This window comes from Natrix helvetica (genome assembly GCF_964273705.1).
Source record: "Natrix helvetica genome assembly, chromosome: 4".
Classification (NCBI taxonomy): domain Eukaryota; kingdom Metazoa; phylum Chordata; class Lepidosauria; order Squamata; family Natricidae; genus Natrix; species Natrix helvetica.
The window spans coordinates 102,583,412-102,611,352 of record NC_138550.1 but is presented as its reverse complement, the minus strand read 5'-3'; the positions used below and the strand labels follow the sequence as shown (position 1 = coordinate 102,611,352).

Below are 27,941 nucleotides of genomic sequence, written 5' to 3'. Positions count from 1 at the left end.
TGGCAACCCCTGAGATATTGGAACACTGCTATCATGTCTCCCCTAGTCCTTCTTTCTATTAAATTAGACATACCCAGTTCCTGCAATGGGCATCCTATATTTTAGTCTCCAGTCCCCTAATCATCTTTGTTGCTCTTCTCTGCACTCTTTCTAGAGTCTCCACATCTTTTCTACATCGTGACGACCAATATCACATCCTTTAACTTTTCAAAAACAAACCAACCCAATTTTAAGACCCACTTTTTTTGCCGAGTTGTCTACTGCCGTTATATTTAATTAAAGTTCTGATTATTAAAACTGTTAAGTGCACAGAAAGGAAATGTCCACATATTTTTATTAGGCCATTTACATGATGAGCAAATACTAGCTTCATACAGAAGCTTTTTATGTTATTTTTTGCAGGTCAGTAATGAATGTTGTTATTGTTTATGTGTACTATATAATTGAATGGTACCAAAGGCCTCCAGGTTTGTATTTCTAACCATTTCTTAGACTTTTTTTTTCACCCTATACATGATTGGAGAAACCTACTATCCTTTTGAAGAAACATTCAACTACTATTTGACAATCCATCTACCACTATTTAAGGTTCATTACAGTTCCACCTTTCATAATACAGACTTCCTAGTGAAAAAATAAGGGATGAAGTGTGTGAAGTGCATCTTCAAGGCATAAACAATGAAATCGGTTTTGTCTTCACAAATTTGAGCACCACGTGGATTTAGGATTTGTCTTAAAATGTAAACTAGTATTCAAAATGCTGATATTTTGCTTGCTTCTCGAACACCACTCAAGTAGGCTCCTGTAACAGTCTGCGGAAAGTGCCGATTTGTAGCCTGTTTAAAATAAAAAAAGCATCAGTATATATTTTGAGAGAAATACAAAAGGCTCTTCTAGACTGCACTTTTATGTCTGCATTGCTTAGCAACAGTAATTCCCTATAATAATTTCAGGAATCCTACAACCTATTCAAAGCGTGAATATGTTTTTAGACTTTTCAAACTTAGTTCTGATTTGAACAAAGCTGTATTTTTTAAAAATATATGTAATTTGAGATTTCACCTCTCCAGCAAAGAAGATTTTTCCCTGTATGTCTTCAGCAAGTATATCATATGCTTCACCGCTGCCCCCTGTCTTTACAAAGCTATATGCCATTTGGATCCAAGGGTCTTTGCTCCATCTTGTAATAAAATATTTGATTGGATCTGGCACTTCCTGAATTGCAAAGATAAGCAAAATTAATACCAATAAAATGAAACCATGTGTATCCGAATCTAAACACTTGTTTAAAACATATATTCAATGTTTTAACATCTTGTTAAAACATAAAAATGCATAATTGTCCCGTGAATAATTAACAAAGCAGACTTCATTAATCATGTGCTCTGAACTTCATTCAATACAAAATACAAGAAAAAACTAGAGTATTATCATTCTTATATAGTTATGATGCATGAATTTACAGGTTTTGTCTTTGTGAAACACTATAACCTAACAAATTCAACCAGTCAGTCACTCCTTCAATCATTTCCTGCAAATTTCAGTTTCTTAGGCATCCATGATAGTGTTATGTGCAACATCTCAAGTTGTGTGTGTGTGTGAAATACTCTTCCCTAGTGTGCTAAAAATAAGCACAATTTTAAACAAGTCATGTAGAAGTGGACCAAATTTAATACCAAAATGTTTAGAAAATGACAGATCATATAATAAATTCACCCAGCCCTGATTTTTTAAAAAAGTCCTGGGAAGTCTCTGCTTTCCACATGTCTGGAATGGATGTTGTCATCTCTGAGAAAGAAACCGACCTGTTCCTTAAACAATTCCCGAAGGACAGCCATGCACTGTTGCAGCACTTCCTTGTCATCTAAGTTCCTTATTGTTCGCACAGCATCTCCAGTTATGACAGACATTAGAACACTGCATTTACGCTGAAAACATAAAGGAAGGATCAGCTATTGTTTCCTCTATTGGTGGCTCCCTTGAATGCCCATAAAACTGAACTACTTAGAACATGTGCCAGTACAGAATAATCACAGTACCATTTTTTAATTGCTTGTCTTCTTACAACAAAACACATTGATTTTAGGTGACAAAAGTCAAAATTGTCAAATGTTCTTAGCATAAAATGTACCATAAAGGAGTGAGATATTATATATTGAAAAAAATGCCAATTTACATTAAAACAAAGAGGAAACGTATTCTGAAGGTAATCATTTTTTTCCAAATCTGAAGAATAGGAAGATACCTATACCTGTGGGTCCATGTCATAGAAAACACTGAAGAGTCCACGTTTGCTTGAATTAGGTGGAATATGGCCAAAGTAATCCGCTCCTTGGATTTTGCTCTCCCAGAATCTGTAAGGAAACTGTAGTGCAATCTAAACAAAAAAGCAGTATTTACCCTTTTTGCTCATGTGCGCTGTCATCCTGCATAAGTTTAGTATATAGCAGCAAGGAGAAAAATCCATCTCTTTCCGTAAATACAGCTCCCGTTATAGGGGCGTAGGATCAAGACATTACTTTCAGGTATTTTTTTCTCATCCAAACTAACATCAAATAAATTTAATTTGAATAGTACATATTTAACATCTGAGTATCTTACATTTTTTTAGGAATGTATACAGAGAAGTGGATTGATCTTAGCTTAGCTCCAACTTATACCCAACTAATGATGTCAAGAAGTCTCAAGACTGGTTTTGAAAAATAAAGGGTTATCCTACTATGGATTATTTTTTATGAATATATACATGTGGAATCCATTCTTACTGGAATAAGACTGTCTAAACCAGATTATGTAAAGAACATAATTTCTAAAAATGTTATGAAGGAGTCCATAGGAACTCAAGATTAGTTTTAGGACCCTTTATCAGAAACATTAATACAAGTATATGGAGCTATATCAGTATTCAAATACCGTATTTTTCAGAGTATAAGACACACCTTTTTCCCTCAAAAAAGGGGGTGAAAATCTGGGTTTGTTTTATATAATGAATACAGCATTTTTGGCCTACCAAAACCCCATCTCCTTTGTAAAAATGGATGTACAGAGGGTTTGGGAGGCTTGCAAAGTGCTCCTGAGGGCTGAGGAGGGCAAAAAAGAGCAGAAAATGGGCCATTTTGCCCCCACCCCTGCCCTCAGGAGCACTCTACAAGCCTCCTAAAGCCTCTGCATGCCCATTTTGTTGCAAAAAAGGGCCTTTTTTGCTTGTTTTTTGGGGGGGCAGCCCCCAGGAACACTCTAAGAGCCTCCCAAAGCTCTGCTTGCAATTTATTTATTTTTTATTTTTTGCAAAAAATGAGGCATGCAGAGTGTTTGGGAGGCCTGCAGAGTGTAAAAACCTTTTTTTTAAATTTACCTCTTCAAAATCATGGTGCATCTTATACTCCAGTGCGTCTTATAGTCCGAAAAATACGGTAATAATTTCTCTACAGCACAGACTTGGAAGGCCTTCACTGGCCTCTACACATTTCTATTGGAACACATTCCCTGCAAATATTTGCTCTTTGTATTCTATTTTTTATAACAAAAAACAATATCTTACCTTCTCAATAACTCCAGTTCCTAAACTGTTGATAGCTTTCATTTTTCTATCTAATAAAGCTGGCTTGAAATGAATTGCTGGTTTTTGAAGAATAGTTAAAGGTACAGCAACTAGAACCTTTAGAGAGAGAAAGAAATAGCCAAAATTATATTATAATATGCTAAAGGTTTCTATCTCTAATCCCATATTTTAGCCTAGAATTGGGCTAACAAATTAGTCATGAAAATAAAAGGGAGAGTGCCACAGAATAGGTTGGCCTCCCAGGCTGAGTTTTCCCACTTCTGAACTATGGTTTACATTTGTGAGGGCAGGTTGCAGGATTTTGAAACACCATAGATATTAAAAACTGCAATGCATATTTTCTACTTGCAAAAACATTTCTCCAAAGCACAGATCATAAATCAGAGGCACACAATATTTGCTGTAAAAAGGTTTTTTTTAAAAAAAAACACTTAATTCATCAACTGCATTTAACTTCCCTGCTCCTCCACCCAGGAGGGAATGAATCAAAACTGTTGGCTCCCTCCAGTATGAAAATCTCATGATATCAAACATGCCACCTTCAGCTGTCAAATGGAAAAGTACAGTAATAACAAAACAAAAATGTTTTAAAAAAAGTTTCCCACTCCAACATGGGCCAGCCTGTTCTAGACTTCAACCCCAAAGAATGAGAGATCACCTTTTGTGCTGTCCAGAGAGTTCCATCCTTTGTGGTCACTTTTACCTCTTCTCCTGAGTAATCAATGCTACACACCTTTTAAGAATGAAAAGGAGAGGGTAAAATACTTATTTATACTGCATATCAACACATTAACACAGAGTTCTCTTCCCTATATATTTCAGCTGACATTAAAGAAGCTGAAACATTGTCCGCAAAGAAGCAGGAATATTTTCAGCAAAGGGCACAAGAACAATGCAGGGAAGACCTGGTTTAGCAGGAGTACAAGAAAAGGGTCAATTCAATTCAAAACAAAGCTTTATTGTCAGAGTACAACATGTGTACAATGAGATTGGCTGAGCCTCCCTTCGTGCTCCACCCCAACCCAATACAACACACAGTGAAAGACAAAAAATCTCTAGCCCAGTGAATCCTACTAACAAACACCCAGTGCCGGCCCCACAAGTCAATCATACTATGTTGTTGTAGAGTTATGTTTCATTCAGCAGTCTGACAGCCCACGGATAAAAACTGTTCTTCAGCCTGTTTGTGACCCTGCTCTGTGTCTTCTAGTATAACATATGTTGAACATGAGCCACCAGTGTGATTCAGCTACTGCAAAAGCAAAAGCTATTTCTGATGAATCAGCAGAACTTTAAATGATGGAGAAGCACTGAGAAAAGTCAGAGTTGAAGTTTGGAACAGGGTGGAAGATGAGAGCAACAAGCTAGTTTGGTTTGAGGTTGTAAAGGTAAGCAGCATTTTAATTTAATTTAATTTAATTTAATTTATAGACCGCCCCCTCTCCCCAAAGGGACTCGGGGCGGTGTACAGACCACAAATAAAACAATATACAATACTTAAATATTTTTAAATACCCATAAAACAGATTAAGTGATAGGCTGTACAGTATAGTTAAAAATTAAAACAACCTAAAAAATCTACCCCTAAAAATTTAAAATACAGGCTAGAGCAGTGTTTCTCAAACTTGGTGACTTTAAGTCCTGTGGACTTCAACTCCCAGAATCCCCCAGCCAGCTGTGCTGGCTAGGGGATTCTGGGAGTTGAAGTCCACAGGACTTAAAGTCACCAAGTTTGAGAAACACTGGGCTAGAGGGACACAAAAACTACAGTTAGGCCAGGCCAGCTAAGTTGAACAGGTGGGTCTTAAGTTTCTTACGGAAGGAGCGGAGATCGGTCGTTATTCTAATATCGGGGGGGAGATCATTCCAGAGGGTCGGGCCCATCACAGAGAAGGCCCTACTCCTGGGCGTCGCCCGCTGGCACTGCCTAGTGGACGGCACCCGGAGGAGTCCCTCCCTGTGAGAGTGAATCGGCCGCAGGGATATATGGGGCAGGATGCGATCCCGCAGGTAGCTAGGTCCTGTGCCATGGAGCGCTTTAAAGATGATAGTCAACACCTTGAAACGCACCCGAAAAGCCACAGATAGCCAGTGCAGCCCGCGCAGGAGAGGTGTTACATGGGAGTATCTAGTACCTCCCATAATTGCCCGCGCGGCCACGTTCTGGACCAACTGCAGCCTTCGGGTGCATCTCAAGGGAAACCCCATGTAGAGAGCATTGCAATAGTCCAGTCGGGACGTCACTAGCGCATGGGTGACTGTGTGCAGGGCGCTCCGGTCCAATAGGGGGCGCAATTGGTGCACCAGGCGAACCTGGTGGAACGCCCCCCTTGCCACGGCCGTCACATGGTCATCCATTGACAGCCGAGCATCCAGGAGGACGCCCAAATTGCGTGCCCGCTCCACGGGGGCCAGCTGTTCGCCTCCGATGGCCAGTGATGGAACCCACTGGTTGAACCGGGGCGCCGGTAACCACAGCCACTCCGTCTTGGAGGGGGATCTATAAGTTGACTATAGGAATGAATACACAGTGAGTGCACATATATGAACAAAGGAAACAATTCTGTGTCTCCTTCCCCCTCCCCCATCTACACCACCCTGAATAGTGGCACTCAATGGCAACATCGAGGCTGGACCTGAAGTAGAAGAAAGGAAAAGGAAGAGTCCTCGTGGATTTTTCTCTGCTAATCATTGCTGACTATAGGGGGCAGCACTCACCTCCATTTCAAGGCCATTGAGCCAGCACTGTCCAAAGACATTACCGCAGTCATGTGGTCAGCATGACATCTCAGAGTACTGTTTCCTCTCCAAGGAAGTGGTAGCTATTCCTCTACTCGTATTTACATACAGTAGAGCCTCTGGTTACAACCATAATTTGTTCCATAACTTTGGTTGCAAACCCAATTTTGGAAATTTGGCGCTTACGAGAAAAATGGCGCAGAAGGGGAAATCGGCCACGAAAAAAAAATGGTGAATTTTTGGGTCAGAATCCGATTTGGTTGTGGTCAGAAGCGTTCGTGACCAGAGGTTCTAATATACTTTCAAACTGCTATGTGGGTAGGAGCCAGGCGAAGACGAGATTGGGCCTCAAAGTAGAGGTCTTGTAGGAGGGGCCTGGGCCTCAATTTCAGCTCTAGTGCCCCAGCTATCATCAAAATCTCATACTGTCTCCGCAATTCCCAGCACTCCCCAGGATCTGCCATGCGCCACTTATTTTGGGGTAATCTATCTGAGGCTGCTCTGGGTCGCTCGAGGCCTTTGCCCCTAAAGCGGCTTCAGAGAATGCTCTTCGCAAACCACATAAAACATGCCCCATTCTCACACGATTTCTGGAGGCTCCAGAGGCCTTGAGAAAGCAGGGCCCTCCTGTGCAACTTCTGGAGTGTCCAGAGGCTGCATGAATTCTCACTCATTCTCAAGCAGCTTCAACAATTTCCAAGAATGGAGTGTCCTTTTGAGAATAGCTATCAAGTGTTGATTAACACTGACTTCCCATCCAAAACATCCTGGTGATGTCACTTGTGACACACACTTTAATATGTACATCATCACTGCTGTAGACTATTAAAAGGTCTAGTATACATTTAAAATAGGCTCTATGAAGCCCTATTTATATTTCTTTCAAAATGTATATTAAATTGGGCATTCATACAAGCAGTTTTGGAAAGTTTGTCTGTATACTATAATTCAAACAAAACTAACTTGAACATCAGCGAGATGAAATACTCTGTGACAAAGCAAGGAAAACTATTCTTCCATGTTTTGATACTTACTGGAACCTTTAACCGAATATCCAGGCCTTCGGCTAATTTTTCAGTGAGGGCTGAGTATCCTGAGCTCAATAAGGTGTGGTCACCAGCAAACTGCGCAAAAAATTCATTATGATCCCAAGACCGTGCAGAAACCTATGTGGCAAAAGAATTCTTCATTCAGGTGCAATTCAAGGTAACTCTTTTTAGCATATTTTCTTTTCCCGTGTACATAATGAAATCTCCCCATTCTCCTGACTGTCCTATATGTGAAAGGCTAATTGTGCTAGGTTGTAGCCATATCATCCCTTCTTGCAAGCCTAGCACTTAGCACATTTGACACTGCAAGCCAGTTACCTTTTTCAAGCTTTATTTGAGCATGAAATTATATTTTAAAAAAAACACCTTCCAACATGCAATACTGTTTTTTAAAGCATTCTTATCCTTTTCACCCACAGAGGCTCCCAGAGTAACTTATAAGTAGCCTATGAAGGGTAATTTACAAATTAAGAGAGAAAGATGCCCTGCCACCAAGCAAGGCTGACAATGAAAGGAAAAATGTGAAGGAAGAAAGAAAACATCCCCATACTCAACCACCAATAGTCATTCCTCTACAAAGAACAGCTGAGGTTCAAGGAGAATAGGATAGTTTGATGTGGGTTTTCAGCAGGGCAGATACAGTGATCTGACCTATCATCTCATCTCCCTTTTTTGCAAAGGATGAAATTTGCACTTGCCAGAATTTTGCCGTCATATAAAATGGATTCTACTGCTTACTCCGGTGAGTCCCTTGGACTGCAAGGCGATCAAACCGGTCAGTCCTAGAGGAGATCAACCCTGACTGCTTTTTAGAAGGCCAGATCCTGAAGATGAAACTCAAATACTTTGGCCACCTAATGAGAAGGAAGGACTCACTGGAGAAGAGCCTACTGCTGGGAAAGATTGAGAAGAAGGGGACAACAGAGAATGAGGTGGCTGGATGAAGTCACCGAAGCAGTAGACGTGATCTTAAATGGACTCCAGAGGATGGTAGAGGACAGGAAGGCCTGGAGTCTACCGTTGTCTATGGGGTCACGATGGGTCGGACACAACAACAATAACAACTGCTTACTAAGCTCTGGGAGGCTAGTTCGTTAACTTTCCCCCTCCAATCATTTTGTAATTTTCTTATAGGATATACAGTTAGAAACAGCTGGTTGGCAGTCCCACATTAATTAAAGCCCTGAAACATTTATAATTTGGAACATGTCTGCTTAATAAGAAAATATGGATCTGGATACATTGTTATGACAATTGGCAAGAAATATTTTGACGACATTGTTCTGTCATTATAAGAAAAGTATTTCCACTCACTTCATGGAGGTTACTGCCACAGGCATATTCTAAATTGCTAACATGGAACTGGAGCACTTTTTCCTCTAGTTCATTGAACTGGATACCAGATTCCTGAATAAAAACTTTATAGATTTCCTTAATTTTATCTGCAAAGGTTTTAACAATCCAACAGTTAGTAAAAGTATTCATTTATCTCAGTGTCCCGTCATTTCAGCAACAATTTAGCACATGTATTTAAATAAAGTCCATAGACACATACACTCTTCGCTTTCTACAGTCAAAATGTAACACATTTGAACACATAAATTGCAGAAATTCCAAAAAGAGTTAAACTCACTAACCTGATATTTATACCAGAATTTTAAAACTCTCAGGTCTGCGACAGTGGTGGGCTTCAAATCCCGTTTCAACCGGTACGGTGCAATAGGGCCCGGCATCCTCCACATGAACGCGTGCAGTGCGCATGCATGCATCCTTACATCCTATGATGCTCCGCAACGCCTCCGCGACACTCCAGCTGCTCGGCGGAGCATTGCGCAGGCACCGTACAATCTGTGCACATGCACGGAAGCCCCAAAGAGCTCAAATAAGGTAAGGATGGTGAGCGGGCGGGTGGGCCCTCCAGAGCACCGTACCGGAACGGTATCCCATGCTTCCAGCAGGCACCGGTACGCCCGTACTGGGGCGTACTAGTCGGAACCCAGCACTGGTCTGTGACCATTTTATGGTAGCATTTTACATGCAAATGGACAGGTCACCCACAGAGACAACTGCCTCCACCAATACACATTCATGTGTTAATCTGGTCAACATAAGGCCATAGCAAATGTAACAAATGCAAAACCTTGCTTATTTTCAAGTTCAAGATACTTGTTACAATTCTACCAGATCCTGTACAAAGGTGCAATTCGGCACTTACAAATGTTGTATATCTTCCTAGCAATGCAATAATTCAATGAAATTTCTTAACAACTGGCCTGGTTGAGTTTCAGTTGTTCATACATGCAAATGATGAATTTAAAAAGTTTGAAGAAGGGAGTGTTTTTATTTTATTCTCAATAAACAACATATGACCAAGCTTGCATTCTGGACATTAAAATATTTTGGTTTCCCCCGCCCCCTGGGTACGTTTTATAAACTTGACAAACTATCCTTATTCTATAAACCATGTACATCTAGCTAGGATTCAAACTGGCCCAATTCATGAGTTCCAAGTGATTATGCAAACATATACATCAGACAAGCTAATACACAACAAATACATACTTCTAATGGATGCAATATTCTGCTGCCATTGTTGCACTTTTTTACTCTTTCATGATTCTTTCTTACCTCCAAGAGGAATGTCTTGATGTTGACTTTTATCTTTTCTCCAATTTGCCACAACATCAAGGATAGAATTGAAATGAAAATCCATGCGCTTATCTATTGCAGGATCAGTTATCCTTCCACCTTCTTGGATCAAGTCACACTTCTCTCCAATTTTGTGCATTTTAATGCCCAACTTGAGAAAAAGAAAATTTAAAGGTGGAAGCATGTGAGTAATTCAAACTTCATTTTCATTGGTAGCAATACACAAACAATCCCAATGTTGTGGCCTACCGGCAGCCTGTGAAACTAACAGCAGCAGTCAGAGAGTGAGGAGGTTGGGGAGGAACATGGGCCAGTCCTGGAGTCTGGAGAAGGCTTGACCGAGGGCTCTGCGTCAGAGGCAGAGAGGGGGCCAGGGCCATCTGGGAGTTATGTCCTCCCTCCAGAGCCTCCAGTCAGACATCAGTGAAGCAGAGTAACAGGGGGAGCCTGTTCTCAGTGCGCACATTCGCAGAGCTGCCAGAAGGCAAGAACAGTTAAGACAAAAGGGACGACTCAGGAGTAAGGCTTGGAGGTTATTGGCACCTTCCATAGGACATAAAGGAGGAGCAAAGGCACGTGAGTCTTTGCAGGAAACAACTTTGTTCGTTCTGGTCAGTTTAAATTCTGAAGCTCCGTTTTGACTCTTTGCACCGTATGGTCTTGCAAGCTAATTGCCAATTAGGTCTTTGGCAGCATTTCAAGGAAGACAAAGGTGGGTGTTTATCAGCCTTTTCCCAAAGGACTGTGACAGACTACTGTCAGACTCTTTACAAACTATTTGTGACTCATTACAGGCTGTGAATGAACATAATTCACAGTCTTTGAAATAAAAAGAGGGTTTTTGGGACTAGGCGTGTGCTTTTTACTGTATCAGGAAGCCTAGGTCAGAACACCCAACCTATTGGGTATTTGCTATTGAAAACAAAAAATATTTATCGATATTTTAAAGACATGTAATCAGACTGGTATCAAAACAGGCAGCAAACAAAAACTAAGGAAACTTTTGAAATCTTGAGAGTTTTCTATTCTCCGAATCAATCATTTAATTTATCATAAAGTTTTTTTAAGTCTTCCGCGTGTCATGAAGGATAGGCATTCTAAATGACAAGGGTTATTCATAGAAAAAGAATAGTCTGCTATTTACTGCAAGAGTGACATAATCCATTATAAATTTAAATACATGATGCACGAAGGAACTTTGGATACATAGGAGCCATGGTAGCACAGCAGTTAGAATGCAGGTCCCCTTCCCCCAGATATGGCAAACCCCCACCAGGGTTTGACAGCAGTATTACAAGCTAATTCTGCAAACTGCCAGGAGTTCGATCCTGACCGGCTCCAGGTTAACTCAGCCTTCCATCCTTCCAAGGTCAGTTAAAATGAGGACCCTGATTGTTGGGGGCAATATGCCGACTCTGTAAACCACTTAGAGAGGGCTGTAAAGCATTGTGAAGCAGTATATAAGTGCTATTGCTATTGTTAACTGTAGCTTAATAGCAAAATCTAAAATTTTAAAATATGATTTATTTGCTCTTAAGAATTGTATTTACCACCTCATATCCTAACTCCTTTATACAAACCTTTAGACCAGTTGGATGACAAACTGGCGGCCTATGGGGCAGATGAGTCACGCATAGGCCACGCCCCCCAGCTCCGCAAAGGCAAAAAACCATTGCGATACATCACGTGACACGATCGTATTTGACACCTGTGCTTTAGACAAATCCTAGCTCTTTTCCAAGTGATAAAACTAAAGAAACATTCCCAAGCTTCTCAATAAACCTACAATTAGAACACCTTCAGACCTAATCCTTAAGTAGAACATGAAAGTCCTTGTAAAATGTATCCAAAATAGAGATGTACATTTGCAGGGATCAATATATAGTAAGCTTGTTATCTGCAATGTGTCATCTTCAAAAGTGCAACCCACTTGCTCACACATTAGTGCTATAGGATTGTTGATACAGCCATTCACAATCTGAGCTCCTTTTCCCACAATGAGTCCCTTGAAAGTCTTATCGTCCCAGACTCGTCCACCAATTCTATCCTTTGCTTCCAGTACAAGGACCTGTAACATACAAACAAAGTAATGGAAGTGGTAAGAAACATTTTACTCTGGGTGGGGTTTTTTCAGCAGTTAGAATAACTTCTCAGAGTTATCAAGAGGATAGAAGATATTATCTAATTATATGGGTTGTTCAGCAAGCTTTTGATATAATTACAAAAAGTGAGATGAGACTTAAATAGGTGAGCCATGGTGACACAATGGTTAGAATGCAGTATTGCAGGCTAATTCTGCCAACTGCCAGGAGTTCGATTCTGACAGGCTCAAGGTTTGACTCAGCCTTCCATCCTTCCCGAGGTGGATAAACTGAGGACCCAGATTGTTGGGGACAATATGCTGACTCTGTAAACTGCCTAGAGAGGATTGTAAAGCATTGTGAAGCAGTATATAAGTCTAAGTGATATTGATATTGCTAAATATAGCCTCTTGAAGTGTTAAGCAGAGACATACTCATATGAAGTTTTTCTTAAAGAAGGAAAGTGTAAGAAAACAATTGAATCTATCATATCCCAATGCTGGCTAAACTCTATGTTACATAATGAAACCACACCATAACAACTTCAAAGTCATCTTATTCTTTAGTCTCTCCAAGTAGATACTAACTCTGCTCCTAATTTTGCAATGGAATAATTCACTAGAATACTTTCTGGATTGTAAAGGTTCATATTCAAGTGATTGGAATGTAGTAAAATTAGGCCAGGAGACAACAGTATTACAGTATCTTGATTTATATGATTAGGTCTTACTTTAATTCCAAAGTTTTGAAGTTGTCTTGCAGCTGCTAATCCTGCTGGGCCAGCTCCAACCACAATGACAGATCTCTGCAATGAAAGAAAGAAGGAACTATTACAAATACTATTTCTCTAAAGCTAGTCAAGTAAACCTTAACAAGACTTCATACAAGTTGCATAAAATATAGAGATAATATTCCCACTAAAGTGAGCTATTGCCAACTAAAGAATACAGGTAGCCCTGAACTTATAACAATTCATTTATGTTGGGCTCAATTATGGTCATTAAGTCAAGGATTTCCTAAACTAAGAACATACCAGAAACGTATTTTTTTACTTTGAAAATCTTTGTGGGGATTTTTCTGTGCTTTCAGAATATTCTGAAATATAACCGATTTAACGATATATTAAATTTTAATAGACCTACATTGTGGTAGTCTTTGGGAAGCAGGGCTTGGTCTCGATTAAGTGACAAAACTCCTGTATTAATCAGACCTTTCCTGGTCATAAAATGAAGAATTCTTTCTGTCTCCCGAACACAGCGAATGCGTACAAGTCCTCGAACAATTATGTGATGAGTACATTTCTGTGGGGATAGAGGTTCCTGTAGATTTGAGGGAAAAAATCCAACCCAAAAGGAGAAAAAGAGTCATGAAACAGCTCCAAACCATGCACCAAATTGTCTTGCAACCGAGGAATACTGGCTTACAATTATCTATATTTCTGAAAAATTATGACAAAGAACCTTATGACACATTCAACAGTTTTACTGCATAATATTGACATCACCAACTAGATGTTTCCTGACTTTTGGAGCAGAAAGGAGGACCTATAAAGCAGGGGAAATTAGTCCGATTCTGGATGTTTTCAAGAAATGGAATCAATTCCTTAAGATTGTGCATGGCTATTTTTTCTCTCTTACAACCCCCATTTCCCTTCCCTGGGAAACAAAATTTTGGTTCAACCTATCCTGGAGATACACTGAAAACTTTATTGCAGTTTGTAAGCCACAGGTTGCCTATCTATGAAATAGACCAACTATAGATGTGATGGCTTCCAAAGTTGTTGAAGTATAAAGCATTACTTGAAGTTGTAGGAATCATCGCTTCCACACATGCGGAGGACATCAGGTTGGGAAAGGTTGTGGCGTAGCTTTCATGTGAAGAAATTATTCGAGTATATAAAGTGAGATTATCAGAATTAAATGAGTGGAAAACACATGCTTCAGAAAATAGTCCTTTGCATTCCTGTATTTCCTATTCTGCAAGAAATATATCCACCACATAAATCTCATGAATAAATCAATAAAGTAAGCAGTGAAAAACTTTTAGATAAAAACCTCTGCGTCTAATGAACGAAGCACAAAGGAACAAGAATTAGCTTGGTCTTCCTCACAAGAAATTTCAGAGTCCAGGAACAATCACTAAGAAGATGATGGCATGGACAGAAAAGTTTTACAGTCCCGCAAGTTATCAAAATATTAAACTGGTGTTACTTGATCAATCTTTTTGAGAATGCGTAAAACGTACTTTGCAGTTTGTGTACCACAAGGCCAGAATGAGATTTCGCAGCGCTAGGTACATGGTGGGGTCCCGGGAATATTCTGGAAACTCATAGAGTTCATCTAATTCCATGACATCTGGCCTTACACACAAGGCTTTGCCGCATTCATTGGGCTGATAGAAAGGCTGGAAGTATTTGTTCATCCCTGAAACACAAGAAAGAATCAATCGGCCATGGAACAGCAAAAAGTCTTCATTCAGTAGAGGTAGTGTGACATTTCTGCTATGCCCCTTCTGAAGCCAATATAAGCCACAACTATACTCAGGGGTGGGCTGGTTGGGGTTTGCAGGGGTTTGGGAGAACCTCTAGCTAAAGTTCTGTGCAGTTCAGAGAACCCCCCAAATCCCACCCCTGGCTGGCCCTGCCTACTCCAACCCTCCCCTTCCAGGAGGCCCCAGGAGGTCCGTTTCATGCAGGTAAGTGCAGGGCACGCGCAGAAGCTCAGGGAGGGCAAAAAACTGGCTTACCAAAAGTTCAGGAAGACTGGAAACAGGGATGTTTCTGGCCTCCCGAGCCTGGGGAGGCCATTTTCACCCTCCCAGAGGCTCGAGGAAAACCTCCGGAGCCTAGGGAGGGCAAAAATACACATCCCCTGCCGTGATGCAGGAGGCCGACTAGGCTACGTCCACCATGGCCATGCCCACCAAGCAACCGGGCAGAGAACCCCTTGCTAAAAATTTTGAAGCCCACCCCTGACTATAGCCACAAAAAAACAAGATCAAGTGGAATGGGAAACACACAAATGGCAGTGTTGACTGATCACTGGGAGAATAAATCTGCTTGAACCTACAACTGATAACGCCTACTCTCAGTCGTAATTCAATTCTAAACACAGAGTATTTAAGGGAGGACAGAGAAGAAATCCTGGCTTACCAGTTATGGAAGGTGGAGTCTTTAAGTTCTCCATTTTCATCGGACTAGATTCACTAACCGATCGGTGAGTACTAGTACAAGAGGGACTCATGCCCACACAGTCTGGATAGTACGCAGACAGTAGTGGAGCAGCCACACTGTCCTTCAACAGGGGAGGAAGGATAAGCATGGAATACCACCAATGATCTGAAACTTCAGCAACTCTCTAGAAAGAAGCATTAGGGAAAAAGTCAGGAAGGAAAATCCTAGAAACAAATCAAGTTTCTTCCCCATCCCCAGCATTATTTCTCAACCCTGACTGAATTTCACATTAGAAGATAAATCGGACATATGCATGTCTGTGTATATAATTATATATGTAGGTATGTAATCATCAATGTGTGAAATTAGGCATTTTATGGAATGCCTAGGAAATCTAAAGAATGCCAAAAGTGGGATGTCAAAGTATGAGATGTTTATTATTTCACACATCCCCTGGGCATTCAATGCAATGCCAAAAGGCAAAGTGGCAAAATACAAAATGCTCCCGCAAAAATCCCATTCTAGCCTTCCTTATTGCAACGCCGGTCAATACTGGTCGTTTTCTCTTGGTTTTTTTTTTCCCCAGTAAGAAAGTCCTGTACTTTACTTTGCATTTCTTCTTTCTTTTTAATATATATCTTTTCAATATAGGGTTAGAATTAACTCCCACCTTAACCCTTTTCATGATTGTCTTTTCACACTTTGCCTAAATAAATCTTGCCATTCTGCATAATGCCTAAGTATTATAAACAATGCCTAGGGAAAGTATAGAGCAGTGAAGGCCAACCTTTTTGTCGTTGTGTGCCAAAAGCACGTGCACCCATAATGCAATCTATGTACAATCCCCCCACGCACCACCGCATGCGTGAGACCCCCATGTGTGCCCTGCACATGCAACCCCCTGTGCGTGCCCCCCACATGCACACGCATCTCTTGCGTGCACTATGCCCCCGTGCATGCGCGGCAGAGACCCGAAAACCTGCTGGCCGCGCATGTGCGGTGGAGCTGAGCTGGGGCGACGGCTCGCATGCCTGCAGAGAGGGGTCTGTGTGCCACCTGTGGCATGCGTGCCATAGGTTCGCCATCACGGGTATATAGCATATTAAAATAATGCAGACATTTCATACTTTGCCTAAAACTATAGTCTATAGATTTCCTAGGCATTCTATATGCCAACTTTTTACACATAGCCAGTAACATACATACACACACACACACACACATCTGCCAATTCTATCAGTGCAAGGAAAGCTCTCTAAATATGTCTTAAGATGTACAGATTACTCATTCAAGATGGTTAGAACTAGTTGAGCTAGTTAGCGTATAATGTATCATCATCCGTATGAAAGGTTCAAGAGCTAAGACTTTGTTGGGAAGGTTAAAGTGCTCTATTTTGGTCTTTCTAAAACAGAATTAACATGCAAACATAAAGAAGAATACCAACCACATCACTTTAATTCAACAGCTCTGCATTCTCAAAAAGTAATCAGTTCCAAAATGCAGGCAGTCCTCAACTTATGATAGTTCATTTAGTGACCGTTCAAAGCTACAACAGCACTGAAAAATGTGGCTTATGACTGTTTTTCACACTTACAACCTTTGGTTGTAAAATTCAGATGCTTGGCAATTGATTCATATTTATGACGATTGCAGTGTCCCGGGCTCATGCGATTCCCCCTTTTTCTACCTTCTGACAAGCAAAGTCAATGGGGAAGCCAAAGTCACTTAACAACCGTGTTGTTTGCTCATCAACTGCAGTGATTCACTTAACAACTGTGGCAAGAAAAGTCGTAAAATGGGGGCAGAGCTCACTTAATGCATGTCTCATTTAACCACAGAATTTGTAGGTTCAGTTGTGGTTATAATATGAGGACTACCTGTAGAATTGTTTGACCACATCATGTATTCATGGCTAAGGCTGCAGCCTCTATTAATCCATCCATTTTAATATTACAGGCGTTGCTTACCAAATCCTCAGGCATGGCACACTGGTCTGAGCCTTCCACCTGGAATAAATATAGGTAGACTGAGTCTTTCCAGCTAGAGCAAAATTTCCCCTCTGACCAGCACTGTAAATGAAGCAGCTTTTTAAAAAGTTGGATAATATTCTGTGACTGAAGCAAAGGTATTGCTGGTGTCCAATATCACACAACATTGCACCTGACACTCAAAGCTAAGGGTGTGGAGTGTTTTTTAATAAGACACGGGAAGCATTTTCTTCAGAAGGACAGCATTTTTAAAGAGAAACACTTGCTTTCGACAAGCAAGAAACAAATCAACAATTGCGCTCAAAAACAACTGCGGTGCCACAGATGGTCCCTGGAACAAGTGCCAACATAATTTCTTACAGCGGCCTTAATATACTGGGGGATTGTTTAAAATCTCACAAGACTTTGGCATCCCAACATTTACAAGATTTCCAAAAGGAACACTAAAATCTCTTGGCTTTTCCTTTTGTAAAATAAAATTAAATTCTGATTTAATCTGTGAACCTCCTCTAAAACACATTAAGTCATGTGCCTATAAGTAACACACCGTTGACCCCGCAGAGACCCTCAACAGTGGGAGTGACCACTTTAGTGCAAACTACAGGAGCTGCTCCTGTGAAGTCATTGGTATGAATGGTTAGTGAGTATGAAGAGTCGCAACAGTGCAACTGTTTATTGAGCCACTGAGCATCAGATCCATGTATAGTACATTGCCTGGAACTGGATATGTCTAGTTTGATGAAAAGAAAGACCAGGGGTAACATGATAACAGTGTTCCAATATCTCAGGGGCTGCCACAATGAGGAGGGAGTCAAGTTATTCTTCAAAACACCTGAATGCAGGACAAGACGCAATGGATGGAAACTAATCAAGGAGAGAAGCAACCTAGAACTAAGGAGAAATTTCCTACCAGATAGAACAATTAACCAGTGGAACAACTTGCCTCCAGAAGTTGTGGGTGCTCCAACACTGGAAGCTTTTAAGAAGAGATTGGATAGCCATTTATCTGAAGTGGTGGAGTGTTTTCTGCCTGAGCAGGGGGTTGGATTAGAAGACCTCCAAGGTCCCTTCCATTATTCTATTCTATTTTATTGCCATCTACCTACAGGGAAGCTCACAGAAGCACTGTATAGCTGGGGTAGAAGTAGAAATAACCAAGTCACAAGCCTATTCCAATTGAAATGGATATTGAAGTACCTTAGCAGAATTGTTCAGTTTCATGCCACAGCGATATGCTTCGGCTATTTGTGAGGTAAGTTGAATTTCCTTTGTCAATTGACGCCACTTCCCACACTCTGCCTTTGTGCACTGAACCTATGGGGTTAATAAGTGACATTTTAAGAATTACAAATGTAGGCAATGAAATTGGTTCAGACAATTCAAACGAACGTGAATTACATTTAGCCACTTTATTTCAGAAATATTGCTGGAAACTACTTGAAGCTTCAACAAGAGAATAATACAAAGCAGGCACAAAATATTCAGGAGCAGGCCTCATGCTTTCCATGAAGAGGTCTTTTTGAGTCAGGCCCTGAGTAAGGGCTGAGTAAATCCCCTGCTGGAAACCTTAATAGCTTGTATAGCCCACCTTTGTTCTGAGAGCTCAAGGCAATGTGGGGATCTTATCTTCTTAAACAAATTAATTTTTGCAGAAGGTTATTTTATCCAATGGCAAAATTCTAAGACACTCTAGGATTATTTAGGGTGACACCAAATACATGTATGCAGACAGTGTCTATCCAATCCCTATTACATGTTCTAATTAACTGAACAAGTTACCTATTCTGATTTTTCACTGTAAGAACCCAAAATCTACAGCACAGCACTTGTATCAGAAAGGGCTACTGAGAATCGATTAGGTGTCATCAAGTTTTTCTTTACACCTTGCAATCATGTGGAATTTAAAAAATGAAAATTGTGCTTGATTATTTATCAGAAAGATGCATCATTATAAACAAAAAAGCTGTTACCCAGTAAGGAAGCTGCTGATCAGCCATAAAAGCTTTTGGACTGGGTTCACTTTTTCCATTACTGGTCCAGATCCTTTTCCATGCGGTGTATTTTTCATAACCATCTTTATGACTAACAAAAGTAGAAAAAGTAAATGATGAGTATAAGGAATAAACAGACTAAGATTTCTGTAGCTTATTGAAATGGGAAATATTAATGAAAAAAGGCTGTCATTAAAATAATAGGACTATAGTCATCAGGGTTTTCCCCGTAAGTCATCATCATCTTCTTTTAACGACTCCATAACCTCATGCCGAGTGGAGTCTGGGCAACTAAATGGAGCTAGCAGTGTTTAATGGCCGGATGCCCTTCCTGTCGCCAATGCAGAGTTTTTTGTTCAGCAGATATATTCTCATTGTGCCCAGAGAAATATCTGCCTCTAACTAGGATCGAACCTACAGCGTCCAGATTGTGAGGTGAGAGCTCCACCTCTAGGCCATCTCACCACTCAGGGTTTTCCCATAAGAAAACGGGAAAAAAATAAAAGTCTCCACATCAAGACAGATTTCTGGTGACTCCACAGAAAGATCTGTTTAATTTTCTTAGTAATAAAACAAAATAGCTTTGCTATCGCTGCCTTCTGGCATTTTATTTTCATTTTGACTCTGTTCTAGACTGTAACTGGGGTTCTCCCAGCCAAACATTAACCAGACCTGACCCTACTTAGCTTGTGAGCTCAAACAAGGCCACTCAGGTATTTCCACTTGCTGAGGCAAAACTAAGCAAAGGTTCTTGCAACTACCGTATTTTTCAGAGTATAAGACGCACCTTTTTCACTCAAAAAAGAGGCTGAAAATCTGGGTGTGTCTTATACACTGAATACAGCATTTTTTGCCTCCTGAAATCCCGCCCCCTTCACCAAAATGGCTGTGCATATCTTGTGGGAGGCTTTCAGAGAGCTCCTGGGAGCTGGGGAGGGCAGAAATGAGCAAAAAATGGGCTTTTGCTCAATTTTGCCCCCCCCAGCCCCCAGGAACACTCTACAAGCCTCCTAAGAGCTATTCATGCCCTTTTTTTGAAAAAAAATATGGGCCCATTTTTGCGAAAAATTGGTTGTTTTGGGGAGGTTTGCAGAGTGCGAAAGCTTTTTTTTTTATTTGCCTCTTCAAAACCTTGGTGAGTCTTATACTCCGGTGCTTCTTATACTCTGAAAAATACGGTATTTCATGGCAATACTATGTTGGTTAATGCAGGGGTGGCTTTGAATTACATCTCCTGCAATCATGGATGTCTAAATCTACACAATGATTCCTCCATTAGATTTGTTCCTGTCAGAGTGCACACAGCGTGACTACTATTTTGAGACAACCCAGGAGCAAAATACAGTACACAGAGGTTTGTCTTTTAAACAATGGTTTATATACAAGACTTGTATATACATACATGTGTTATACCAAGCAAGCAAGCAATCTTCAACTCTACACGGGGAACTACAATGGAGACAGATACACAAGGAGAGAGATATACCCTCACCTGGGCTCCCTTATAAAGACAACTTCTTAAATTGGCAATAACACGGCTTCTAAAAGCAGCAATACCTCCTCTGACTCATCCTCATTTCAACATCTTAAGTTACAGCCTTACATTGGCTGGTCAGCTTTAAATCATCATTACCCTGACAGTTTCTTCCAACTATCTTGGGTTGTAGCCAACTTCAAACATCAGCCAGCAGAACTGGACTTCCTAGTAGATCAGATTCTTTCTCTCCTCTGTAACTGGAGTCCACATGACCCCAACCTGCTTGGAAGGGAAGGTTCCTGTGGTACAAACTGAAGTACCATGGAAAACATATATTATAGAACTCTACTGTTTTGATTCTTGATGTTGCTTTCACAAACAACCAGGCTTTAAAGCAGACGATTATCTCCAAATACTTCCAATTGAAGGAGATATCTGAATACTTTATGGTTCCTCACAAGTTCTAGTTGCAAGTATTTGGTATGTAGGGCAAGGTTGCAAATGAAATTAAGCTCTATTAAAGTCACCTGTGAGTGAGCTGGGAGCAGGTGCTGCTCCTGTTTCCCATGTGCATTCAATACATACTTAGCAACAGAGAGGTAAAAAGGACCAAATTCTAAAATATGTTTTGCCTTTTACCGTGACAGCTTTGGACATAGTTTTGAAAGAGAATATCTATTAATATCTTAGTATTGCACCTTCTAATACAAGGTACTCGGGTTGTCCAGGCCCCCCTGAAATGGTACTTGCAAAACACCAAAATTTCTGTTAACGGGCAGATTGCCTACTATCTCCCAAGAATTTAACATTCCCACATGATAAAAGATACTAACATTCTTGCATTAAATTCATAAACTCTTAGCAATAGCACTTAGAATTATATACTGCTTTACAGTGCTTTACAACCCTCTCTAGGTGGCTTACAGAATCAGCATTTTGCCCCCAACAATCTGGGTCCTCATTTTACCCACCTCGGAAGGATGAAGGCTGACTTCAACCTTGAGCCTGGTGAGATTTGAACTGCCGAACTACAGCTAGCAGTCAGATGAAGTAGCCTGCAGTACTCCACTCTAACCACTGCGCCACCTCAGCTCTTAGGATGGAGATTGATAAATTCTCAAAATATTTCTGGTTCTCTTGAGATTGGGCTTTTTTTTATTGGGGGTGGGCAGAATCTGGACCTGAATATAATACCAACCTGGTTCTAGAAAGAAGCCAAATGCCTGGTTCACAATCTTTAAAATGTTGTGATTGATAAAACAGTACTACAAATGTAGCAGTTACATTTAATCTCTTTATTAAAAATCAAATCCAAATGGGCAAAGCTATGGATAATAGACAATCCCAACATTTCCTCACCTGGGAATAAATCCCACTAAACTTAATGTGGTCCACTTCCAAGGAGCGAAGTCTTGCAAGTCTTATCAATTTTCTTGTTTTAAACTGTTAATGACTGCAGGATATGCACCTCTGAACCATTTCAGAGTATAGACTCTTACAAATAAGATTACCTTCTGTAGTAATGATCAAAGCATTCATTACAGAAATGTTCCCCACAGGACAGATGATACCACCTTGACGTATAGCCATTTTTAGCACACCTAAAACAGAAAATATTTAAGAAATCCGTTTACCAAAACGATATGCATTGCTCTACAATTTCAGATCGCTTTTTGCATTAGCCATCAACGAAGCACTTCTACTTATTCATACTTGAAACAAAAGTCACCAACAGGAGCTGTATAACACCCATGTATGGCAGATTTGAAACCATTTCCTTTACAGGTAGGATATGAACTGTACAAATAAAAATGAATGATAAATAAATAAACCCAAACCTTTCAGCAGCACTAGCAAAGCAGACTGGGCAAGTTGCAGTACACCCGGCCTTTTCACATTTCCGGTATTTCTTCTCTGATATTTCTTCGTCCTCCTCAGCTACCTCTGCTGCCTTCCTCCTCACCTAATGTGACACAGAGAACTTGGTGACTAAAGAGGCTTGTGCAGTTGCCCTGTCTGTTTACCACCACATAGGATGACAGCCGTGATTGGCAACCATCTGTATTCATATAGAAATGCTGCATGAGTAGCTGGGCACAGAAGAAATATTTTTTTAAAAAACCTGTCAAGATTTGCTAATGTTGTGCATACAGCATGTCTTACCTTGAGTAAAACAGTAATAAACAGCAGCCTAATAATCCAAAGATCATAATTAGTTTTCAGAGGGAAAAATGACCCCTCCAAGTAGTATTCCAGATGTTAGATTAGATTAACAGAGTTGGAAGGGACCTTGTAGGTGATCTAGTCCAACCCTCCATGCAAGCAGGAGACCCCACACCATTTCTGTCAAATGGCAGTCCAGTCTCTTCTTGAAAACCTCCAGTAATGAAGCTCCCACAACTTCCGAAGGCAAAGCTGGTTGATTATTCTCACTGTCAGAAAAATTCTCCTTATTTCTAGGTTGAATCTCTCCTTGATCAATTTCCATCCATTATTCCTTGTCTGGCCGTCAGGTGCCTTGGAAAATAGCTTGACCCCCTCCTCTGTCTGTGGCAGCCCCTCAAATATTGGAACATTGTTATCACGTTTCCCCTGGTCCTTCTCTTCGCTAGACTAGCCATGCCTAGGTCAAAAGATAACCGGACTTCTGTAGTTTTTTTCCTTGAAGAATGTTTCACTTCTCATTTCATCTATTCCTTGTCTACAACAGAATTCCCCAACCTTTCTAGATTTGTGGCCCGAAGTGGTGGGAGGGGGGAAATAAGGGGTGTTTTTGGGGGGGGGGGCAGGCGCATGCACACAAGTGGGGCCATGAGTATCCATGACACTTGCACAAGTGGAGCTTTGCATGTCCACACATGCACTGGCCCACTAGTCATGCGACCCAGTGGTCAATAGGCTATGGCTCACAGATGGGGGATACCTGGTCTACAACACATCCCTCTCAGTAGAAGGTTCCACACCCATTTGCACTCAGGTGATTCAGGTGACCCAGGGGGTATGGATAAATCCTCAAATGGCCCCAATGATTCTCAGAGACCTAACGAGTCTAATGACCAGATGACTACAAACAGTATATAAACCCTTCTATTCTTCATTGTTCAGACAGAACCGAAGAAGCTTCATGGATGAGAAGCGAAATGTTTTCAAAAGGGAAAAAAGAAAGTCCAGTTGCCTTTTGAAAAGCATCTATGGGACAACCATGACATGGGAGATTGAGAATCTCCCTAGACAGTATTCCAGATAGGAAACAGCCCAGTCTGCTACTATAATGTTATTTATTTTAATGGTGGGGGCTAGATATTTTTTAATGCTGTAAACTGCCTTCAATATTCCAACTGAAAAGAAGCTTAATTTTTAAAAACCATCACACAACTAAGATTCAAATGCTTGGATTCCAATGCACAGACATACTTTGAAGAAATAACCTTAATAGGAGTCTCAGGTACTTAAAACTCGGTTCAAACATTTCAGCCGCCACGGAATCCAGTATTTTCTCTTTCTGCTACATATCCAAAATGGGCAGTGATTGTGTGTGTGTGGGGGGGTATAGATGTATATAGTATGTATGCATATAACATGTGTATATGTGGGTTATGCATGTATATGGTTAGATATACTTTCTTTTCGAGAGCAGGCAACAGAATTTCATTTTTAATGTTTCTCAGTGTGCTCACAATAAGAAATGACAATAAAGGTTACTTTATCCATCTTATTGTATCTAATGCCAGGGTTGACAGGAAATAATTTCTCTTGCCATCCATAATTGTTGCCTGGTCTTCTGCCCTCTATTTATTTGGGAGATAATGGTCAGCAGCAAAGGGTTGTTTTGCATACACACTGCTATCCATGCAACGTACAACTATACAAACTCAGTGTTCTGAATCTACTACAAGCCTTCACTCTTCCAACAGCTGGGTAGCAGTAGAGCAGTAGGCAACAGATACACAGACAAATTTGGGGAGTGGGGGGGGAATACAAATGTATGCTCAACATAAAGAAGATTTAAGTGATTACCATTTCCATTTCATTTATATATTTTGAAAGACGTACAGTACCTGTCTCCCAGAACTTCTCAATGGAAGATTATCAGATGCTTGATCTAAAGTGGTGACCTTTTTCTTCGTTCGGATTCTGCCAGATGACATGGTACTGAAAGGTTTTAAAAAAGAGAGAGAGGACATTAAGATGTCTTCTTAATGGAGAGTTTGAAGTGCTCTTCTAGGCTCCCTAGGTAAGAGAAAAGGCCATATTTGATCTTACTTACAGGTAAACTGTCAACTGTAATGGGAAGAAGAAAACTAAAGAATTTCTATTTAGGAGCACAGCAAAATGAACAAGGAGTAATCATAACAAAGCTCCTTATTCCCATCCCTCAAAAGAATGTAACATCCATGGATTACCTAAGCCCGTGATGGCAAATCTATGGCATACGTGCCAAAGTGGCATGCAGAGACATCTCTCTAAGCACATCAGCCGTCGCCTGTTGCTCTTCTGGGTTCCTGTGCATGCATGCGCACCAGCCAGCTGGGTTTCGTGTGCGGGGGAGTGCCGGAAACTGGAAGAGCATCTCCCTGGCATGCAAGCATGCACTGATAAGCTGAGCTTCCAGTTTCCTACATGCACATGCACGCCAGCTGGCTGGTCTTTGTGCATGCATGCACACCAGAAACTGGAAGACCAGGTGACTGGCGTGCATGCACACATGCGCACACCGGAAAACTGCCCTTCCAGTTTCTGGTGCTCCTGCACATGCGCACCAGGGAACTGCTATTTCCAGTTTTGGCCATTCCCCTGCACATGCGTGCTCCCGTTTTGGCACTTGGTGCCAAAAAAGTTCACCAACACTGGCCTAGACCCTGAAGGAAATCTCTGTTGGTCTTGGCAAGAAAGGGGAAGAATGTTTCTTGAAGAAAATGAAAGAAGCTCCTTTACTGTTGCATCCAGTAAAACATATCTAAAAATTGTTGGAAAAATATGTACATTTAAAAAGTTCCTCTGCCGAATTTGTTTTCATCTGCCCAACCTGCAATTCCCAAGAGATCCTACTAGTAGCTTCCTGTTTTTGTAAACCGAAGCCCACAGACACTGTTTCCCTGCTCCTTGGGATGGTGTTTTGGATCCCGTTCCCACAAAAATCCAACCAGCCCCTGTTTTATTAGTTTGGAATGTATTAAAGGCAGAATTATTTAAGAAGGCCTTTAAGAATTATGGGTGTAGGCCATCTGTTTATATATCTATTTATATTTTTGACTGATTTTTGGGCTTTTTATTGTGTTGTGTTGTGGTTTTAATGTTACTTTGTGATATGTTTATTTTGGACCTTCTTTAAAGAAGTGACTAAATTACTGGATGAGGGAAATGCTGTGGTGTACTGGGTCTTCAATAAGGCATTTGACAAAGTAGATTCCAGCCTACTTCTTGGTAAAACAGAACAATGTGAGAATGACTATCACTTAAGTATCAACCAGCAGCGGGCTGTAGATGCCAAAAAAGCCAGTGCAGTTCTAGATTGTATCAACAGAAGGGTTGATCAAGTTCACTAGAAGTGATAGTACCACTCTATATTGCCCTAGTGAGGCCACACTTGGAATACTACATCCAATTCTGGTCACTACCATACAAAAAATATGTTGAGACTGTAGAAAGACTGCAGTGAAGAAGAAAAAAAATAAGGGATCTGGATCAAAAACCCTACAATGAACAGTTAAGGAAATTAGGTATGTCTACCTTAACAAAGAAAAGGATTAAGAATGAGAGCTGTCTTCCATTACTTGGGGGGATGTCACAGAGAAGGGGGGGCTAACTTATTTGCCAAAACACTTGAGAACTGGAACTAAGAAATTTCCGGAAAGTGAGAACAATTAATGAATGGGACAGCTTGCCTCCTGGACTTGTGGATGCTCTGGGGGTTTTTAAGAAAAGACTTTGTCTTTTGTCCAGGATGAAATTGACGTTCAGTTGTAGGTTGCTGTTTTTGTTTTTGTTTAAAAGAGAACTGAGAAATCAATACACCATAGAAGATTGTCGGGAACATTTATAGCTCACCAACTCCACAATTCCTTATGGACTATACAAGTAGTCCTCAACTTATAGCCATAATTCAGTCAGCAACTGTCATAAGCATGAAAAACATGTCAGTTTTTCTATGACATTGTAACGTCAATAGTCACTAAACGAACTATTGCAAATAAGAAGATGCAATTGCACGAGAAAGAAGAACATTATGCTTCCCGTAAGTCTCATAATACAAAGGGCAGTTTTCTGTTTACCTAGGAATCCAAGAACCCAATTTTCAGATGTTCAGTTGAGTCAATCTGTAATAATACAAAAAAGGAAGAAATCATTGTAAAGACAAAGGAAAGTGGCATAAACAGCACTGAATCCTCTTTCTTGTCTCCCTCCTCCCCATTTCCTCTTTTCTGCAAGAAGTAGATACACCACATCCATTTCAGATCACCATAATAATAATTAGAAAGCTTTATTTATAGCCGTTTATACCCACCTGCCTTGATAAATTCTAGGGAAGCACTTCTTAGAATCCCCCCATTTTCACTGTCTCCAAGGCGACAAAAACCCTGCCTGGAAATCTTACCCTCCTCTGGTGTTCTCCAAATCCTGAGGAGCTTCTGGTAGAGATTTATTTTATTTTATTTCATTTCATTTTATTTTTTTATACCACCCTGCCCCTTGCAATGAAAAGGCACTCTGCCCATGGCTCAGTGATGAGATGCAGTGTGTGTGTGTCTTTGTGTGTGTGTGTCTGTTTGTCTGGGGGGGGGGGGAGGTTGTTAACAAGAAAGACTGCTGCACCTCGCACTGAAATTGCGCTCCAAGGCGAAGTCCCCGGCTACCGTCCCTTTCAAAATTCAGCATCTGCAAGCCAAGGAGCAATCCCCTTTCTTGCGCACATGTCCCCGACTCGCGCAGGCACACATTTATTTTATTTTATTTTTGCAACAGAGGACTCCCCTGCAGAGGACATGCAGCTTGGGGAGAGGGGGGGGGGGAGAGACCGCGAGTCAAAGAAAGGCAAAAGACCTTCAGCATCACTTTAACGTCCCCCCCTCCCCAAGAGGGAACGGGCGCCTCAGTACCTCCAGCCGTTCGATCACCGTCCCCGCGCTCTTACCCCCTCTGGCCGGGCTAGCCCTTCCCGCCGCTCGACCCAGCACCCAGCTCCACCGCAGCTGCTTCCGCTGGTCTCAGCGCGGGGCGTGCCGGGCCAGGGGA

At 41.0% G+C, this 27,941-nt stretch overlaps 1 protein-coding gene across 3 annotated transcripts; it reads right to left on the bottom strand.

Annotated features, from left to right (window-relative positions):
- Positions 1-317: 317 nt before the first annotated feature.
- Positions 318-27,930, bottom strand: KDM1B (lysine demethylase 1B). 3 transcript variants are annotated; one of them, XM_081950944.1, is made up of 22 exons: positions 27,806-27,930; positions 26,981-27,025; positions 24,767-24,860; positions 22,547-22,671; positions 22,220-22,309; positions 19,211-19,322; positions 18,438-18,554; positions 17,220-17,258; positions 15,232-15,436; positions 14,325-14,503; positions 13,223-13,399; positions 12,811-12,885; positions 11,930-12,067; positions 9,979-10,150; positions 8,665-8,792; positions 7,336-7,467; positions 4,221-4,295; positions 3,542-3,658; positions 2,252-2,377; positions 1,806-1,928; positions 1,063-1,215; positions 318-836 (listed from the first exon to the last, which is right to left on the bottom strand). In XM_081950944.1, exons 3-22 carry the CDS (start codon positions 24,854-24,856, stop codon positions 753-755), a joined length of 2,457 nt encoding a protein of 818 aa, XP_081807070.1. In that variant the 5' UTR covers positions 24,857-24,860; positions 26,981-27,025; positions 27,806-27,930; the 3' UTR covers positions 318-752. The 3 variants fall into 3 exon arrangements, with proteins under 3 accessions (XP_081807070.1, XP_081807071.1, XP_081807072.1); XM_081950945.1 differs by having other exon boundaries at positions 27,841-27,915; XM_081950946.1 differs by lacking the exons at positions 22,220-22,309; positions 22,547-22,671; positions 24,767-24,860; positions 26,981-27,025; positions 27,806-27,930 and adding an exon at positions 20,634-20,652.
- Positions 27,931-27,941: the final 11 nt, after the last annotated feature.

Coding starts and splice junctions, on each gene's coding strand:
- KDM1B (XM_081950944.1), bottom strand. CDS start 24,856: ATGTCATCTGGCAGAATCCGAACGAAGAAAAAGGTCACCACTTTAGAT. Junction 19,323..22,219: donor TTTGATCATTACTACAGAAG/GTAATCTTATTT, acceptor TACTTTTGTTAG/TCATAAAGATGGTTATGAAA. Junction 1,216..1,805: donor GGGAATTGTTTAAGGAACAG/GTCGGTTTCTTT, acceptor TTTGCAATTCAG/GAAGTGCCAGATCCAATCAA.